Genomic DNA, 19,000 nt, shown 5'->3' with positions numbered 1-19,000 from the left:
TAAAATTGCATTTTCAATTAATGAGAGTGACGTTGTGTGACCGTGCAGTGTGGGGCCATTTGCAGAGGCAGTCCAGTAACACAATATAAAAAGAACACATTTTAAAATACGTAAACATGCAAGGTTGAGCTGTACGGATTGGTACCAGTGTAATGGGCGAATGGCAGAAATAAGCTGTACATATTATGATAATAATGACAGCTGCACTCTCCATTCAAATAAATGACCTTGCTGTCACACTTGGGCCTTTGGTGTGAAAGCAGGTCCTCTTGATGTGCTGATCCGTGGCTCAGGCTTTCATGGCAAACAGCAGCGCCAGCACAACGCTACGCAGTATTTGCCCTGAGAGTAATCCACCTGGAATTAGCACGTATTTGCTGAATGCATCGAACTGGCAAAAAGCTGGAGCAGATTTACATTTTTTAGCTCCGTGATCTTGAAGTTTTATTTGTTTTGCTTGAACCTCTCCCCCCCCCCTCTCTCGCAGGCTGCACTCGTATGCGTCTGCGTGTATGCCGTCTACGTGTTACCTCTTGCATGCTAGTGCGCCCTGACAACAACACAAAACACCTCCTTACCTGTCAAACTAACTTCTCATCCCTACAAGGCTTTCAAACTTGCAGGAGCTGCTTCATTCTCCTGCATGCAAAAAAAGAAAAAAACTTCACCCCCCCCAAAAAAGTCAAAGAAAAACAAGGAAGCCAGCTTTTTACTTAGAAACACCCACAGCTGGAAGAAAAACACACACTACTTGGTGACGGGCAGTTTTCAGACACCACTGAAGCGTTATCTGACAAAAGAGGAGTACCAGAACAAAAGAAGAGGTAGGATGATGGTGTGTGTGTCTCTGTATGCTGCACCTGCAGAAAGACAGGAGCTGTCTGGATATGTGCCGCTTCATTAGGAAGCGTAGCTGAGAGAGGGAGCCGTACTGGACCTATAGCAAACAAAGCCGCTGCAGAGAAACGACAGCCGCGGATCAGCCGATTCCTCCACAGCGGTGAGCTCATAACGCAACAAAGTCAAACTTCAAGGCTGAAGAACGGGAAGTTAAATTGAACAAAACGAGGCCAATAGGGAGTTCGCTATACGCTCTGCTATTCGACACGGCTGTAGCCTGAAAATGAGGTCAAAGTTCAAAACTCTGGCAACACTTTCTGGCCTGGGAATGAAATTGGGCCACTGCGACATAAACACGCCCTCCCGGATTGACCCTGACAGGTGACGTGTGTGCATGCGAACGAAGCAATTTATTTCCCGGCCTGTCAGTTACTCTTCTATGCCTTCATTCCCGATGCAGCTCTCCCTCCACGCTGGATGCCGGGGGGGGGGGGGTGCTTATGTGGGTGTTTTCATGGGTGTATGCTATATGGTAATAAGATGTTTGGGGCGCTCCCCACTGCGCACTCCAGCTGCAGAGCTCGGTGTGTGAAACTTTTGTACCAGGAGAAATCCAGTTAGTGGTAAGGACACGAAACCAAGTGGCGAACATGTTACACCCATATGACCGTTATGGAGGTCTGGGAAAAAATAAAATGTATTCCAGTGTCAATAACTGAAAAAACTGCACGAAAAGTGAAGAGCTGAAAAATATATGGTATGGTATTGATAATCCCTGACAGGAACTAAACCGTTCACCGTAGTAAAAAACACCAGAAATGACTCAGATTCATGCAATGCGATGAAACCATATTACACACGAATATCATGATACGGCACGTTAAAAACCAATCATCTTGTGGGATCATCCCCTGCTGATTCTCACCACAGGAAAACATCTGTAAACGGCTGCCAAACTATAACAATGAAGTACCGAATTAACCCGAGCAAAGAAGACCAAGGCCAAACGAATCCAATCAATAACCACGATACATGCATAAGGAAGCACACACACAGATAAAAAACATAAAAACTATAACTGATCAGTTCCCCTATCATCTCCTTATCTAGCCAAATCATCTTGACAATTGCACAGAGCATAAAACAAAGCAGAGATTTAGGCTGGGTCCTGTGTTCATGAGACAAAGAGCGGTAAAGCCAGATAAAAAGGAGAGAGAAAGCCCCGACAGTCCTGGAATATAAGGAATATGTTGTTATCATGCTGACAAAATCTGATAGGACCACTGGGGAGAAACACAGGAGTCCGAGAAGTATTTAAGAGAGTTTGTGGAGCTACGGGATTTTTTTAGTTTACCTCAGCAGTATACTTCAAACAATGGAGCAGCCTCTAAGCGAGACCGGTTATAAAGAGCGCCTGGTTGAAACTGCAGTGATGTGAAAAAAAAAAATAATAAAAAAAAATAAAAAAAATGCACCTTCATTCTAATTTTACAAGCATTAAAAATGCATTGAACGTTGCAACAAGCCCACTTTAATACAAACAATAGCTTGTAGCGCAACACAAGGCGCATAACTTTGAAAGCATTGGTCGATGGAGCAATTGGTTGGCTAAAAGAAAAACAATTCAACTTTTGATTTGTTTTTAGTAGTTTAGTTTTAGTAGTACAAAAGCCCCACATTCACAGGTTCGGGTCCGTCAGATGAAAGCATTCGGAGCCTCTGTTTATCATCGTTGAAGATAATTGAAGACTAAACCCCTCGTTCAGACAAAACACCTGAGGCTCTTCAATTGCAATAAATTGAAGGTGCAATTTTGTTTTTTTTGGACACATCACAGTCAGTCTAATTGGATGAAAAGATACATTTCGATGATTGAAATAATCATTGGGATGCGGCCCTATTGTCTTAAAATGTGGTTCAATCAGTCAGTTTGATCACACAATGTGCCCGTACTAGTGAATGTGGGCGTAAAAGCGAGAGGGGCTGTGAAATCTGAGAGTTTGTTTCGCATCTGCAACTGTTAATAAACGGCGGCATCAAAAAATAAAATCAATACACAGTGGTAGCCCGCGTTAAATGCTCGGATTTACTGTGAAAAGTCAGGGAAGTCATTTGAAGAGACAGTTGACAGAAGTGTATTAATATGTGAATCTCTGAGGTTACGTATAATTCACGGTGCTGGAAGTAAGACAATAGAAAAAAAAAAGCCGAGGTGTCCGGGTTGCGTTTAAGGTTGCATGCGTGGGGGAAGTCAGTATACTCTCCAACAGTGTGAATATTTAAATAGACTAAACAAATGTGTGCTGCTTTGACACTTGCTCCAGGGTTCTCTGCTTGGCGTCAACAACTGCTCCAGGTGGAAATATGAATGTTGCTCGTAATGCTGAAATATTAGATCTTTGCATGACCCAGTTTGTATACATCACATGGCTCTCATCCAGCTCCGTTTTCCCATTCAATTTGTAAAAAAATCCCACAAAAAGTGTCCCTTTGGATCGCTGGAAAATCGAAAATGACAGCTCAGACTCCGCCAGAAAAGGAAAAAACGTCTGCGAGTTGGCTTTAATTTGAATTCAGTCAAAAACCCACCGGTGTGAGAAACAGGAGCAGCATGAACAGTCTCTGAACTATTTAAAAAATGACAACAAAAAGGAAAAACAGTGACGTGTTAATTTATCTGAATAGTTTATAACAAAAGCTCAATCAGACCGCATTCATAACATCCATGCACAGACGCTGTTTTGTCTGTGGGGATAATAAACAAATGAAGTCTTTGGAACACTTATAATTGCATCGAATAAAAGCGTCTTCCTCGCGTTATTAAAACGCCCGGACGGACTGAGGAGAGCGGTCGGCTGTTTACCCGGCTGCGCTTTAATAAGCTCTTTTGAATTCAAATTGAGCAGTTTTCTGCACCGATGCACCGATCAATCAAAATAGAATCACAACAGAGATTCTATTATTTTTGTTCCGCACCCGCTCTTGGAAATATGCAACCGAGAGTATTCCAAGTCTGAGACGGGTCCAAGGAACTCCACGAGGGTCCAAATGAATGTGTTAACTGAAACACAGCTCAGCCAAGTCCATTCAAATCATGCCAGCATGTACAGCACTGTGACATCACCAGTTATTGCAGTGTACTATCACATCGAGTTGATAATTAGGGTTGTCACCGTATTAAAATGGACAGTTATCATACTGTGTACATTTACTGATCTATGCTATGCGGTGATTTTACAACCTTATACAATCAATCACCTGCTCCAGTTAGCTCCTGTTCTTCAGTCGTGATCCTCAACTTTAATGTCATTTCTATAGTAGTTGTGTGGAGTTTACAGTACTTGGAAAAACCGTCTCATCACTAAATAACTTCTTTTGTATGCGTGTGTGTGTGTGTGTGTGTGTGTGTGTGTGTGTGCATGTGTGGTGGGGGTATGTAATTAGTTTAATTGTCACTTAGGGAAAGGCATACTGAGAAATAACTCTTTTTTGTTTGTCTCCCAAGGGCTGGAGAGGAGAAAAAATAAAAAATAAAAAGGCACTGCAAATACCTAATTAGGCAATGAATAATTGCTGAGTTAATGGCCACCTCAAGATACAATCTTGAATGTTACAGTCACTCTCCAAATTAATGGGGCTGCGTATTGTGTGGTGGGACAAAGTGATTCTGCTCTAAGTAGCAAAGTCAGATTTTTATGCATTGATGCTCATTGCATCTGAGCATTTATCATAATTCTAATAAATGGCAGGGCTTCCACCAGATAGGCTGCTAGGCCCGGCGTGTGTCTTTTGTTCATTTTTTTGGGGGGGGGGGGAGCTTGTCACTAAAATGAGAATATCTGGTCCACCTTAAAAAGGTCAGACCACCTCAGTCAAGTGTGAGCCGAAGTTGTTGCTTACTTCGGGGGCTCACCCAGCAGGCAGCAAGCAAAACACAGAAACTTGGCGTGGGCCTTTAGGAGTTTAGGCATTTAAGACATTTTAGTGTACAAACATGTCTTAAAAATACATAATGCCCGGGGCCGGTGCTAAGCCCGGCGGGGAGTCAGCTTGGCTTGCACTACACTGGCGGAAAACCCTGCAACACTTTACTCACTAGGGTTGGAAAGTGAAACTCTGTTCCAAAACTCTGCTTATTGGTTCATAAACAACTACACATTTCAGCTCTTTCTGGACTGGAAGACGCTGCCTAAAGTGATACATTGTCGGTTATTTTTTTGTCTATGCATGGGAAGATTAATAAGGCCTTGTTCCGACTGCCAGCTCAAATAGATGTTTTTAGGCATGTCCAGATTGTATCCAGATTAAAATCTGGACTGCAAAAGAAATAGAACTTTTTTGCAAATCAGATCCTCACCAACCCGACCGCTGTGGCCGCTAAAATCAGATTTCAAAGAAGCGCTGCTCGGAATCCATGCAGCTAATAGCAGAGCACGATTGAGGACAGCACTCCGCGGAATTGCACTCTGTATTCTGCAGCTTCTCCCTTGTGATGTACACAAGCCTCCTACCGTCGCACCGGACAAACTCAACGAATGCCTCACGACTTGCCCCTCGATGGCGAATGCTTCATGCGTCTCCAGCGTATAGCTGTGTAGTTACAGCAACCCATGCAGATAGGTTGGTGATGTCGGGAGACGCATATCAGATCTAAATCACTGACGAATAACAGTGTGGACAGTCTGTCTTAAAGATCTGGTTTGGGAAACCAATAATCATCTGAGCATGTATTCCACGCTGACCAGAGCTCAAAAACGTTCAACTTTGGGTAAAACGCTGCAAACGCAAACTGGACAAATACCTGGATGTCAGTGTGCGAAATACCCGGTGGCAGTCAGAGGGTCCCGTCGTCTTCTCATTGCAGTCCTGGTAGCCAAGAACAGGACAGCCAATGTCCTGTTTCTACCCAAGTTCTCACGAGAGGCGCTGGATCAAATCTGTGTGAAGTGTCAAGTATTTTGCACACTTCCAGATGCCGTACTTATTTAAAACAAATGTCCAGTATCCATCAGAGCGGTCTACCTGCTGGAGCGGCACAGTCTATGGTCAGAACCATAGAACGGCTGAAATGACGACTCAAAAACGAGCAAAAGCTCATTTTCTACAATTCCGTGTGCTATTTCATCGCTAAATTCACTTCTGGGAAGTTCTGAGGCGATATATGAACTGTGTACATTTCTAATATTAGCAGTTGTACAAAAATTGTCATGCTCACAGACCGGCTGCAGAGAGGCAGGTGGAGGCGATGGAAGAGGCGAGGGAAAGGGCAATTGTGAATATGAATTGTGTAGAGGTTATATTGAACATCCAAACAAACCCCAGTCCTATTACTCACAGACACCCAGCGCCTGCCAGTTGTGCAATTTATCGGTCTTTCTGTCTTCTTTCTTTATACATTTCACTCAGATAAACACACAAATGTGCCTTCATTTCGAAAGCCTACAGTACTGGAATTGCATTCCAAAGCACACATGAAGGGCTCACTCAGCAAGTGTTTATCTTTTCCTATTTCCTCCCCTTTCCTTTTTTTATTGCACAAACTGTCCCTCACTTTGATATGAAATAAACTAGAAGTCAGCAGTGCCCATCACTCCTGTGCCAATGGCAGCAATGGAAATCAGTATGCATCTCCGGAGAAGCAACAGCCTTTTTTTTTTCTCATTTTATCCTCGCACGCATACAAACAAACAAACACACACACACACACACACACACACACACACACACACACATACATACATGCCGCATTTACCACAATTCTGCCAGTTTCGGATGGCAAACTTCAGAGGAGCTCTGTTGTTGCTTTGGGGCTTCCTCCAGTTCAGTTGGCGGGCTTCTGGAATATTTTAACTTTAACATGCAAGCAGCGCAACTCCACAAACCATCGTAATTACAAGACTCGGTCAGTCCTTTGAATAGCTCCGGCAACCAAGACCGGTTACATGACTAGAAGGGGGGGGGGGCAGGTCACTTAAAATAGGACGGCCACATGGAGTTGATTTGGGGTTTTCAACATGGGGAGCCTGAGAGAGAGAGAGAGAGAGAGAGAGAGACTGTTGCTTTGAACCAACAGTCACAGTAAGTCATGAAACCAGTAAGAGCCAATGGGAATCTTATGCAGCGGAGGAGAATAGCGATACCAGCTCAACTGCTCACATCGTCTGGTCCATTACTTCTGTGAACTACTCTGACATTTGCCTGTGCCAAAAACTCTTTGTGCCAACAAAAGCAAGAAATATGCACGCGCGTTATTGTTGATTTATAAAGTCGTGCATATGCATGGTTCCGTTTCATAAATCTCCCTCATTGTGAAAACTGGGCGTACCTGCACAGGCCTGATTTCCTCTCGCCATAGATGGATGTACAGGCCCTCAATTGCCCGTTCGCATATCAAATACCTCTACCCACTCTCACAATGAGACACAATTTCACAGAATTGCGTTGGCTCAGTCGTCAATCGGCACCAGTGCGGCGACTAGTTGTAACGCACACAGAGAAGGGCCCTTTTTTCAATGGCGGTCCTAGTCTTGACCTTAACATTTGCTTTTCCCGTATGCGTCGTATTTTGGTGAGCGCAGATGGAGCGCAAACAGGTGGGTGGTTCAGTCAAATGAGGCAGTAAAAAAGGCAAATATTTTCGTAGAAATTGGATCTTACAGAGAACACTTTTCAGAACCACATCTGTCAGTCAATCTGGCGCCAATTAAGTGCTTTAAATCAATTGAAGAAAAAACTTTTAATGTGATTAAAGCAACAATTTGGGTAAATCAGTATGCATTTATCTACAAGTTCAACCCAGTGGTTTGTGCAGTGTTTGTTAGCCACGGCTACTTTACGCCGCTTGACGACCTTCTTCTTCACCTCATTAAATCCCTGCAGCCATCTGAAGTCAGCAGGACAGAAATATGTGATAAATCTGCAGCCCTCCCAATGTGCCGCAGTGTCATTACACAAGACCGTTTACTTTGATTTAATCACCCGCAAACGACACCGGGCCACCACTAAATAACCCCCATGTCTCCCGCAACTCTGTATTCTGCCTGTTTATGCAGCAGACTCCGGATCAATTCTGAGTGGCGTTTTTACGATTTATTTACTTTTTAACAAATTGTGGCCTAAACTCTACTGTTTTACATCAAGTATGATATAATGTGATCCCTTTAAGGTGTGCGATACCTAGTGTATCTCACACATTATGACTGGAATAGCCTCAGATTGATGCCATCATACATAATCGCCAACACCGAACTATTTCTACATTTATTCATAGCCTTTTTAGCATATTGTGCCGCTGCACTCGGAGACGCCCACACTGTTCGTGTGCTCACAAACTACCACTTTTGCGCCGGTTGTCGTGCGTGCGTGCATGTTTCAAATAGGGTCCGCAGTGCCATTAATTCATCCCACATGTACCTGTAAACTAACATCGGATCGTACTGTATCTCGTTAAATGGCGGAACGGTGATGATTTTATTTCTAGCAGACTCAAGTTAGAGTCTAGAGGACATGCTGATGTATGTTTTTATGTGTACAGGTCCTTTACACATCTGGTTTCTGCCATTTACCAAAATAAATACATTTGCTCCGTGACTTCAGGCCTCAAACTGCCACTCTTGAATTTAAAGCTATGAGAGTATGAGGCCATAAGTCTTCCAAGTCTTTGCAATCATATTGTATTGTACTCGTGAGCCAACATAAATATTGCCAAAATAAAGTTCTTAATTCACGCTGTCAAACTTTATCTGGGAATCCGTTGTGTGTTGTCATCTGAACGCGTCACGCGGAAGTCTCGCAGCTGCCACGTGTCACTCCTAAGCCGCCGCGCTACGGCGGCAGCCAATGAGGTGTCAGGGCTCTTGAGACCCTTGTTGAATTGGTTTCTGAGGAAATCATAGACTCCTGGGTAACGCTGACAGTCTGCTCAGAAACTCGCACATCTTGGAGAACTTTAACGCTTAACAAGGCTGAGGTGACAGGTCGGATAGGAGCAGACTGAGGGACTGGCTTTCTCCTTTTTTTTTTTCTCCCGAGAAGCCGAGAATGCGCCGCCATGTGTATTACACGCTGAACATTCGCTCTCTGTCACTCTTGGTGGAGAAATGCACTCCCCTGCAACACTCAAAAGTCCTCTCCCGCAAGACATTGTTCCTGAAATAATCTCCTCGCCCTGAATTGGAGTCCCAAGATGCATCTCTGCAGACAGAAGGTCACACGGCTTGATGGAAGTGGGACAGCGGTGCTGAAAGTATCCTCACGATCCAGGCTGAGAGAGTAATAACATATTTACATGCAAACCAGCATCCACAGTGCTTCTTTTATACCCGGCGTGGCTTAATATTCCTGCACACCTTATTACTCACATAGCTAGCTCTAACAAATCAATCAATCTACCTTATAGGTATAATATCCATAAATCAAAGACAAAAGATTTAATGTTCTTGGCTGAAACATCCTCTTCATTTAGCACATGCTTTTGAGTATTAGTGAAGTGAAGGGATGGAACGCTGGAGAAATGTACACAGCCGGTACTAATGAGGGTACTATTGGCGGCCAGAGAAATGGGGCTTGGAAATGAAATGATTTCCTCATTATACCTCTTCAGAACAAAAACTGAATTATTAAAATGTACATTTTTCCGTCTCGCTTTCCACACTAGAAAATTCCTGAACCATTGTCGGGTGGGGGGGGGATTAATGGTACTTGTAGAGTAGGGGATTCAAAACAGCAGAGCGCAAGTGGATGCTCTACTACTTTTTCTTTTGGTGCTGAAAAGCTCATGCTCATTGTTACGCTCCTCTTAAGAAGACCGATGACCTAATTACCCCCCAACCCATAATGGGTGTTAGTGAGCCGTATCTACAGTCTTTTCAGCAAACCTTGCAATTTTTAAACTATTCAAAATAACCCAAAAGGATTTTTTTGGGGGTTTTTGGGTTGGAATGATCACAAAAAGGATCCTAGAGGGACTATTTCTAAACCCTAGATATTCCTAAAAACAATTGTTCTTGGTTTTTGATTGCTTCTTTTGTTATTTTTAAGAATTTTTTAATATGATATTTACCAGGGAGGAGAGGGAGTGGCGGTGACATGGGAGCAGCAAGGGGGAGGGGCCTACCGCTCCAGGGGGAATTGATGCCAGATGGTGTCCTCATTGAAGAAATTAAACAGCAAAACGAGAGTGAGAAATGGACCGGCGGGGCTGTGGCTGCCCTTCCAGACGCTCTGTGGATCATTAGCCCGTGGTTCTTTTAATGGAGAAAAATTCCACTGGTTGCCGGATGCCCAGTTAATCCGGTAATTTATCAGCCGCTAATTCGTTCAGCTCACTCTCGCTCATCATAAAAAGAAAGGAAAAGGAGCAGCCCTGAGAGTCCAGGTGAACAGCTCCTTCGGGAAGCTCGGCAGTTCGGTTTTGAGTGAAGGAAAATGTTCCTCGCGAGGAACATAACACGACGAGCAGAAAAACACATTACAGTACACGTTGTAGTTGTTATGACTCGGGTCCCTCAAGTGCTGAAATGGCAAATCGGCTCTATGCGGCGATACATCAACCTGGATAGAAGCAGTATTATGAAATGAATCTCTGATCTGTGCGGTGGTTGAGTTACTTAAGGAGTCAGCGTGTGCTTGTTATGGAGACACATACCATACATAAGATTTCACAATCTCAACTATGAGCCAAGTGATGGAGCGCCACTGCAACGGAGTGTGATGGGAGCACAGATTTAAAACGAGAGGATTGTTATGTGGTGAGATGGTTGTTTTTGGGGCGTTTCAGACACACACACACACACACACACACACACACACACACACACATGCATGTATCCACAGTAGAGAGAGAATGATGTGTGCAATCATCTGATCACATCTGTACTTTACAGCCCTTGCAGTGGCACAGAATGATGCTCTCTGCGTGTCCCGCTGCACCCCACGGACAAGAAATCAGTCACCGGCCAAGTAATCATCATCGGAGCTGTCTGCACCGATACTTTCAACCCGGAGCTGCAGTTGGGATTATATTGTCTGGATAAAGTGCCTTCGCTGTCGGTGATCAAACTCCGTCAATCAATGAATAAAGCAGGAAACACTTCATCTATCATGTAAGTGATGGCAGGGAATGTCTTAGTAACATTATTCCCCTTGATCAGGGTTATCTCCTTCCAAACCTTTTCAGCGTATGGTACTTTTCACTTACGACTGTGAACTTTTGCTCTCCGCTGCCCCTCATCTCCAAAGTGGGGGAGTCACATGTGGCCTCTAAACAATAGGAGGACACACACTTCCACCTGGAGCTCCTACAAAGACATCCTCCTCCTGCGTCTTCTCTTGAAGACAGAAGAAAGAGTCTTTGTTCCAACTATTTTCTTGGGGCCCCAAAAAAAAGACCTGCCCTGAATCTACAAGGATCATTCCACCTGCTTACTCATAAGTGGTCAAGCTGGACTCAAAAGGATAAACTTGAATGGCACTTTTATGTCTTTGTTTCTAGGCGTAGGAAGTTACTACATTAAGCCTTTTAGGGTGGACCTCAAGGGTACAGCAAGTCACTTCTCAGACGCTCCTGTGTGTGGGCACATTGAGAAATATGCTGTGGTGCTGGGGAACGCATGTCTTCTTCAACCTGTCACTAAAGTTTCTCTTCTTCTTCTTCTAAAAAAGAAAGAAATAAACTACAAACACATCTTACCCCCCCATGTGAGCCTACAGGGTGTGAGCGTTTGGTACACAAATAACAGATTTTGGTTTGGGTATCACTTTTAAAAATGCAATATGAGATTCTCAAATCCTACGCTTAAAGGCTTTTTAAGCGTAGGATTTGAGTAATTTAAGTAATGTTCTGTACCTGTAAAACTGACATCCAAAGCGAGAAATTGTTGTTTTGAAAGGGTTTCCTCAGCAGAAGTATGCTGGGAAAAGAGGCTCACCATCCAGGAAGTGGTCACTTTTATTGCATGAACCCTCGTGAAGTCCGCCAAGAGTCATCTTTAGTGCCTCGGAGTCCATCGACCAACTTGTGTGGAGGCCTGTATCCATCACTGGACTGGCAGTGTTGCTTTGCATTTACTGGCATGTGAAGCGGGACGGAGCATCCAAGACATCACAGCGAGAGTAATGGCCCAAAGACCACAGCACCACTTTGGACTGAGCGCATCATATTAGGTCTATAGAAACGTAAAAAAGCATTGTTTTTCTCTGCCACGGCAAATGGTAGACAATTAATGCGTCTGTTGTGTCGTAGTTCACCCGTTTTTTCCAAGAATGCGCAAAAATTACAGTACAAAACTGTTATCTTCTACCAGAATGATGCATCAGCTAAAGTGCATTCTTTCATAACTGTAATTCACAACTTCTATGTATTCTTTAGTGAGAAAACAACACTTAACGATACCAGTGGCCAATAATGATCATGGCATTTACAGCAATTGACGATTGAAGAGAAAAAACAGAGGTAACCTGACAGATAAAAACAGGAAGAAAGCGTTTTTCATCGGTAGAAAAAGTCTTGATTCCGACAATGATTCCTAAATGTTGAGATGAAGGACGGAATTATGTTGCAACTGGAAATCAGTGCAACTACGCTCGTGATGTGATAGCAGGCTTCGGTTGTTTGTGGCCGAAGCTACGCGGCGAGGAAGAAGTGCGTGCAGGTCCTAATGAAAATCCTGCCAGGTGTGGCCAAACTGACCTTTTGGAAAAAAACTGAAAAAAAAATAAATTGATTCCGAGCGAAAAGGTGCAACAGACCGTGACCACATGTCAAGGTTGTTGGCATCCACCGCAGCTATGAGAAAACGTGGGTAATGTAAACTGAACGGGATTATTGTGGCTCCTTTTTTCTTCCTCGAGAACCTTTTCTTAGATAATGTAATTTATGTACAAACATGTGTAGCCTACATACCATTTGTTGAAGTTGAAATTCTCTTTTTCTTGCACACACGGTCTAAAGTAGATCAGAAATGATAGCCATGCAATCTCAAGCAAATACCTGAGGGAGGGTGGGGGGGATAAGTAAATAAATGGAAACGCATCTATTTCAGTGCTTTTTGTTCTAGTCTTCGTAAAGAAATAAACTTAATCCCCAAGTGTGGGTTTGAGAAAATAGTTGGAGTGCTGAAAGCGAGTCACAAGTTTGGATGTGCAGCAACATAAACTGATGTCGCCCAAAGGAGTGGAAATTGTAGTAAAATGCAACTCCAGTAGGGGAGGAAATCACACAAGAACTTTGGAATTTTGAATAATGTCATATTTTATGTACAGCTTATAGTGTATATGGATAAGAATAAACTTGCACAATCAGTCCATTTGCAGGTGTCTTGCTCCCTTAACCTCAGTCTTGACTGTATGCTGTGGGACAGTGATGATGATGATGATGATGTATAGTCACTGACTACTTTACAGTCTGTGGAGCTTCCTCCATTACTAAAGCAAAACATAAGCCGAAATAAAAATATAAGACTATACATCCAATTCACTGGGGTGATATTTGGAGTGATCTGTTTATAGGTGAATAGCCTCAAATCAAAGGTGTTTCAGTGGAGTCCTTCATCTACAGCTCCACCAGACGAGTGTGGGATCCTCTCATTTAAAACACAGCAATTGGTTTCTCTTGGTTTCAAATCTTTCATAGTTTGAGTGAGAACAGCCCTGATTAAATGTTTCCTCGTGGGTTCATTCCGTCCCATTGAGCTCCAGTTATCTCATTAGCACAGGATCCAGTGGAAGAGGTCGATATCTAACGTCAGAGCTCATCTTCCTCACATACATTTATTTATTATAGGTAACACATCGATTTTTTTGTATGTATTATTTGTGGTTTTTGGAATGAAGGGTTGATTCCTGAGCAGGTAAACAAAGTTCTTATATAGACGTTTATATATATATATATATATATATATATATTTTTTTTTTTTTTCTCCATCATGCAGTGCGTACCGCCACTCCGCCTCGTGCGTTGAACTGCAGAGCGGTGTTAAAATTCAGAGCAAGTATTCGGAGAAGACTAGTGCTCTTTTCTGGTGGTTGGAGAGGTAGCCCAAGTAGGAAAAGGAGTGTGTGTGTGTGTGTGTGTGTGTGTGTGTGGGGGGGGGGGGGACCTGCCACCCCACACTATGATAGAACCCCCCCCCCCCCAATAAGTAGATAGAAAAGATAGAAAACTTACCACCCCGGTGTCCAGCTGCTCGGTAGTCTGGGACGGAGCCGCTCCAGTCAGAGGTAAAAACCACAACATCTGCATCAACAGCAGCATCTTCCGGTGAAATATTCCTCATCCACTTGCGAAGTAACCGGAGAGAAATCACGGTGCCCTATGACAGGCGGATCCTGCAGGGCTCAGACACCGACCCCGACAGCCGCATCCACGGGGGGGTTGGGGGGTAAATCACACGCCGACACTTGCGTAAAACGTGTCCGTCTACCTCACTGTTGAGCGCAAACACATGAAACACATTAAAAAAGCTGCGCCGGTGACACTTAAGACCATTTAGAGCAGTTGTAAGCCTCGGCGGAACTCCACTCGTAACTAACGCACGCAAAGTGTTCGGAGTCAGAGACGGACGGTGTTTTTTTTTTCTTGTCTTATCTCAAGTCCATCAGAGGCGATATATCCCCGGAGCGAGACGCGCGAGCTCCCGCTCTCTCCGTCGTGTGGCGTCTGGAGCGCTGGGGAAATGAAAGCAGCTGCGCGCGGCTGTGCAGAGATCAATCTCAAAGTCAGCCACAATAACCTTTTACACTTCCGGAAAAAATGCTCAAAATAAAATCCACGCTGATGGATTTGAAAAATTGAAAGTAATAAAGTGCACGAGCGCATTTAACCTGATAGGGCTGTGGGTCCCTTTATCTAAATATATATCCGTCTGATAACGTTTCCAAGCATTATTAAAGGTTTGGGTTGGCAGTTAAAACATTTTGATGTATGCTGAAATGATTTGCAGGAATAATTAATTGCATTTCAGAGCTGTTGAATGTGTGTAAGTGGGATTTATGCCAAACATTTGCTCATTACAGTAGTAAGAATACTGTAAGAAAAAAGTATTTGGTGCTCTTCATAATTTCATATCACTGTACTTTGTTTGTTTGTTCTCAGTACAAACAATTTAAAAACACAACTCAGGGGCTGTAATAACTTGTGATAACTTGTGTGTGATGATTCAAACGACTTTCAACATGTTTAAACCAAAGGATACAACTCATGAAGTAGTATACAGAAATTAAAATATTGAGATGAATTGAATTGTTGAAAGGGTCTGTTAAATTCAACAACAGAGAGATTATTAAGGTAATGTGATAATAACTTGTTGAAGTTAGACAGGAGTTTCACATAGGTTTGGGTATTCCAGCCACCCAAAACCTGTGAGCTGGTGCTTTTATTTTGAAGTTCAGTTTTCAAACTTCCAGTCGCTTACAGTATGTTCATTTGGGATTTTTTTTATTTTATTTACACAGCTGGGAGAGAATTTGAATTGGGTTTGAGGTGCCTTTTCAGTTAATCTCTGGCCTTTATTCAAGAGTCATCAAAAATATACAGTTAATAAGCTGATTTAAGTCTGGCCATGTTGTTGCAGTACAGTAATGGTATGTAACATGGTACTGGGAAATAGATACATGAATATACATCAGTGATTAACTGCTTCTATTGCTGACTACTAATATTAGTATAATAATACTAATAACAATTTTTATTTTGAGTTTTGCTCAGTGGTGTGTTCTGTTCCTTGGATAGCAGGTTAATTATAACATCATCAAATCCTCATTTAAAATAAATGAATTTAAAAGGAAGCCAGCTGTCAATTAAAGCCGGGAGTACTTGAACAACAAGCAATTAGATTTTATTTTCTCAGTTTGAAACTAAAAGCATCACGTGTAGCGTAATGACAAGCAAGATGCTTCAAATTCAAAAAAAATGGCAATTATCCACCCTCATGAAATGTCCTCCAGTCACACTCCGAAAACCACTTATTAGATCTAGCAGAGCTGACCTGTAAACGACCTGCACCGCCGCACTCAGACCTCCCCTGTGGACGTTGCATGTAAAAAAAAAAAAAATGGAATTTTAAACAGTAGAACACATTAGCACTGTTGAGAATCGCCATTGACTGCCGCCACAACATCAAGGTGAATTATCCATTTAAAGCTCGAATCATAATGCGGATGCACGCACACGCCTCGATGCCCACCCACATGCAGACGGGCCACATGCGCGCATCTTAACTATTCTGTAGTCTGCTTTGACTGGCAGTCTCCTTAAACTGCGGTGCACTGCCTCTAATGATTCACGGCTCTCCGTTATGGTACCACGAGCCTCATGACTCGACTGCAAAGAAATGCATAATGAGTGCATGGACACAAGCGCCCACACACACACAAATCAAGCTTATCCAGTTCATCTGGGACTATTGAGTTTTCCTTCTAAATTGAATTCAATGTAATAATGAAGGGTTATATCCATATTTACCACCGGTAGCACCGAGTAATGCATCGACACCCAATTAAATCCATACATCAGTAAATATAGCGCTCTTCTTGATGCGAAGAAAGGGCACTGGTCTCTGATATGCAGAGCTGCTGTACCCCTCATTACACTTCTATCTTCATCATATTGTAGAAAACATAGCAGACAAAAGGCAACTGCAGAGATATTCTCCACGAAAACATCACAATGAGGAAAACACTGTGAGTTAACGCATAATAAAACTCCATCAGCCCACTCTCTGCTTCCCACGAGGAGAGGTTAATGAAAGTATTTGTGTTTTATCTCTTCACTAATCTGGGAACATTTTATGATCAATCACTTGATCAGTCAGTCAATCCACAACAGGCCGTACACGCATACAAACTTGCCTTGGCTGGTTCCATTTCTTATTCAGATCTGTTGGCGCAGTCGTTCATCACTGGTCCACAGGAGAAAAGACATGAAAAATGTCTTTTCTGCTCGGCAGCATGAAGTTCTGCTGTCTTAGTGCTGAGGGCTTCAAACTTCTCAAGCGTACCGCCTCCAGTCCCTGTTAGACTTGTCATATAGCCACAATGTTATGATAATTGTAGCAGCTGAATATTGTGTCTCATCTGTCTGCTGTCAAAAAGTAGCTTCAGTCAGTCAGTTTACCGTTAAGAGAAGGACCAGACATCCATTTACTCATCTCAGTCTCCTTTGCACATTGTACCTGAAGTGTTTCCCAAACTTAAGAGCCTTTTTCTGGAGAAACTTAGCTCATTTTCTTTGGTCAGATCGTGTAATGTAGATGCAAATCGATTGGGCTGAAGTGAGTTTGTTTGCTGCCATTATAACACATGCATTTTATTATCTATTGTAGCATTTCGTGCCAAGTTGGCTGCACAACCCCTTGCACTGGTGAGGATTTCTATGCCATCGAATCACGTCATGCAGTATTCAAGAGGAGTGACGTCAGTGTTTTTGCGTGACTAGTGGGATGTTGTTTGATTATGGAGACAATGTTTGCAGTTGTTAATAACACAATTCATACTTAATGTAGTTTGCATTCACACTGTCGGCTCTACTTAATGGGCTTTCCCATTAGTCAAGTTAACATTGTGGTAAACCAGCAGAACATTCATTAATCTCTTTGTCGTGTCTACTTTGTGTGTGTGTGTGTGTGTGTGTGTGTGTGTGTGTGTTCCACATTCAGTTGGGATAAAGCATTGAATATATATTTTTTGTCATACCCAATGCGTATTCTTTGAAACTTTTTGCAAAGTTGTGACCACTGTATATCTACCATATACAGTATATATATATATATATATATATATATATATATGTATTATTTGAATGTGCTGTGTGCAAAGCTTGTTTCTATTTATTAACTTTTTCATGCAAATGGTGTTTCTGATAATATTAACCATGATTATTATTATCATCGTCATAAAACAAATCATTCAATAAAGGAGTATCAAATACAGAGTCAGCGAATAAACAAAGCTGATATCAGGGTCAAGGGTACGTTTATCAAGGAGGGTCATGCAGTACCACGACCAACCACTGCGAGGCGTTACTGCAGCTACAGGGTTTCGAAACCAGCACCAGCTTCCCGCGCACGACCACGACCACGATGCTGAGTGCACCAGGATTTTGTTCTCTGGGCCTCTGTGGTGGCGGATAGTAACTTTACCCCTGGACCACCTGTTCACCCAGTAGACGGTATTTAACGAGGATTTAAAAATAAAACTGCTTTGAATTTAAGAGCTCAGATTTGGCTTTCAGATATGCAGACTGTTCCGAAGATTAGATAAATGCTTTATTACCCTTTTGAGAAATAAGAGAAACCCTTTTTCGGCGGATCATGTCGGGAGAATACTGCTGTAAATGTAGCAGTTTTCATAGATGTTAACACCGCTGATAAGCTGAGAGTCTGCATCACAAAGTTTACAAAAAGCACAGCGAGGGGACGTTCAGAGGGATCAACATGACTGCAAAACATCTTTGACCACACAGGGCAGGTTTCCTGAAAGGTGTCTCAGCTCAGTGTTACAGCATGTCCTCATCCATACTTTGTGAAATCTCTAGCGAATATACTGAGACTCCGTTTCATGCCATGAGCTCTGAAGCATCTCTTTACAGGTGATTGTGCAGCAATTTACAAGGCGGTCCTGATAGGTTTGGCCTCCTATCTATTCTATTTCTATTTCTAATGATAACATAGAGTAGTGTATGATTTGGCAGATACAACTGCAACTGCCTTACACTTTTCTTGTCCCATCATTATATATACTACTCAAAATACAGCACAATGCAACATAATCCACATGCATACAACAGGATAGAGTTACTCAAGTATGTTATGCAAAATCTCCAAGTCAGTGACATATGAGTGGTTCAAAGCTAATTAACAAAGACAAGTATATATTTATTGTTTGTGTTTTATCCATTTATCTATGTATTAAAAGATGGCTCCTACACTGATTCTCAGAGACCCAAGTCAACTCTTTTTCCACTTACATTTTTGTCACATTTCTGAGCAAATCCTGCTGCTTGTTTTACATTCACTGCGGTGCAGCAGCACAGAAAGAAAGAAAAAACTTAATCTTATATACAAAAAAAAAAGCCATCTTGAGTTGTTTAGAATGCAGTTTTTCCATTGTCCTCTACAGAAAGGGGGAACGGGGCATTAGAAAAAAAAAAGTAAGAATAAATAAA

General features: G+C 42.6%; 1 protein-coding gene across 2 annotated transcripts in view; it reads right to left on the bottom strand.

Moving 5' to 3' along the window:
* Nucleotides 1–14,490, bottom strand: part of mmp17a (matrix metallopeptidase 17a) — a 59,696-nt gene extending 45,206 nt beyond the window's left edge. Inside the window, exon 1 of one of the 2 annotated variants that reach the window (XM_031855579.1) lies at nucleotides 14,006–14,490. In XM_031855579.1, coding sequence (XP_031711439.1) covers nucleotides 14,006–14,092 — 87 coding nt within the window. In that variant the 5' untranslated portion in view covers nucleotides 14,093–14,490. Of the gene's footprint in view, nucleotides 1–6,592; nucleotides 6,775–14,005 lie in introns of those variants that run through there. The other variant, XM_031855580.1, reaches the window with a different exon arrangement.
* Nucleotides 14,491–19,000: the final 4,510 nt, after the last annotated feature.

The sequence above is a fragment of the Anarrhichthys ocellatus genome, unplaced genomic scaffold, assembly GCF_004355925.1.
Source record: "Anarrhichthys ocellatus isolate YVR2014 unplaced genomic scaffold, GSC_Weel_1.0 scaffold16, whole genome shotgun sequence".
Lineage (NCBI taxonomy): Eukaryota > Metazoa > Chordata > Actinopteri > Perciformes > Anarhichadidae > Anarrhichthys > Anarrhichthys ocellatus.
Note: the sequence above shows the minus strand (reverse complement) of the source record. Positions and strands in the feature narration are given on the sequence as shown.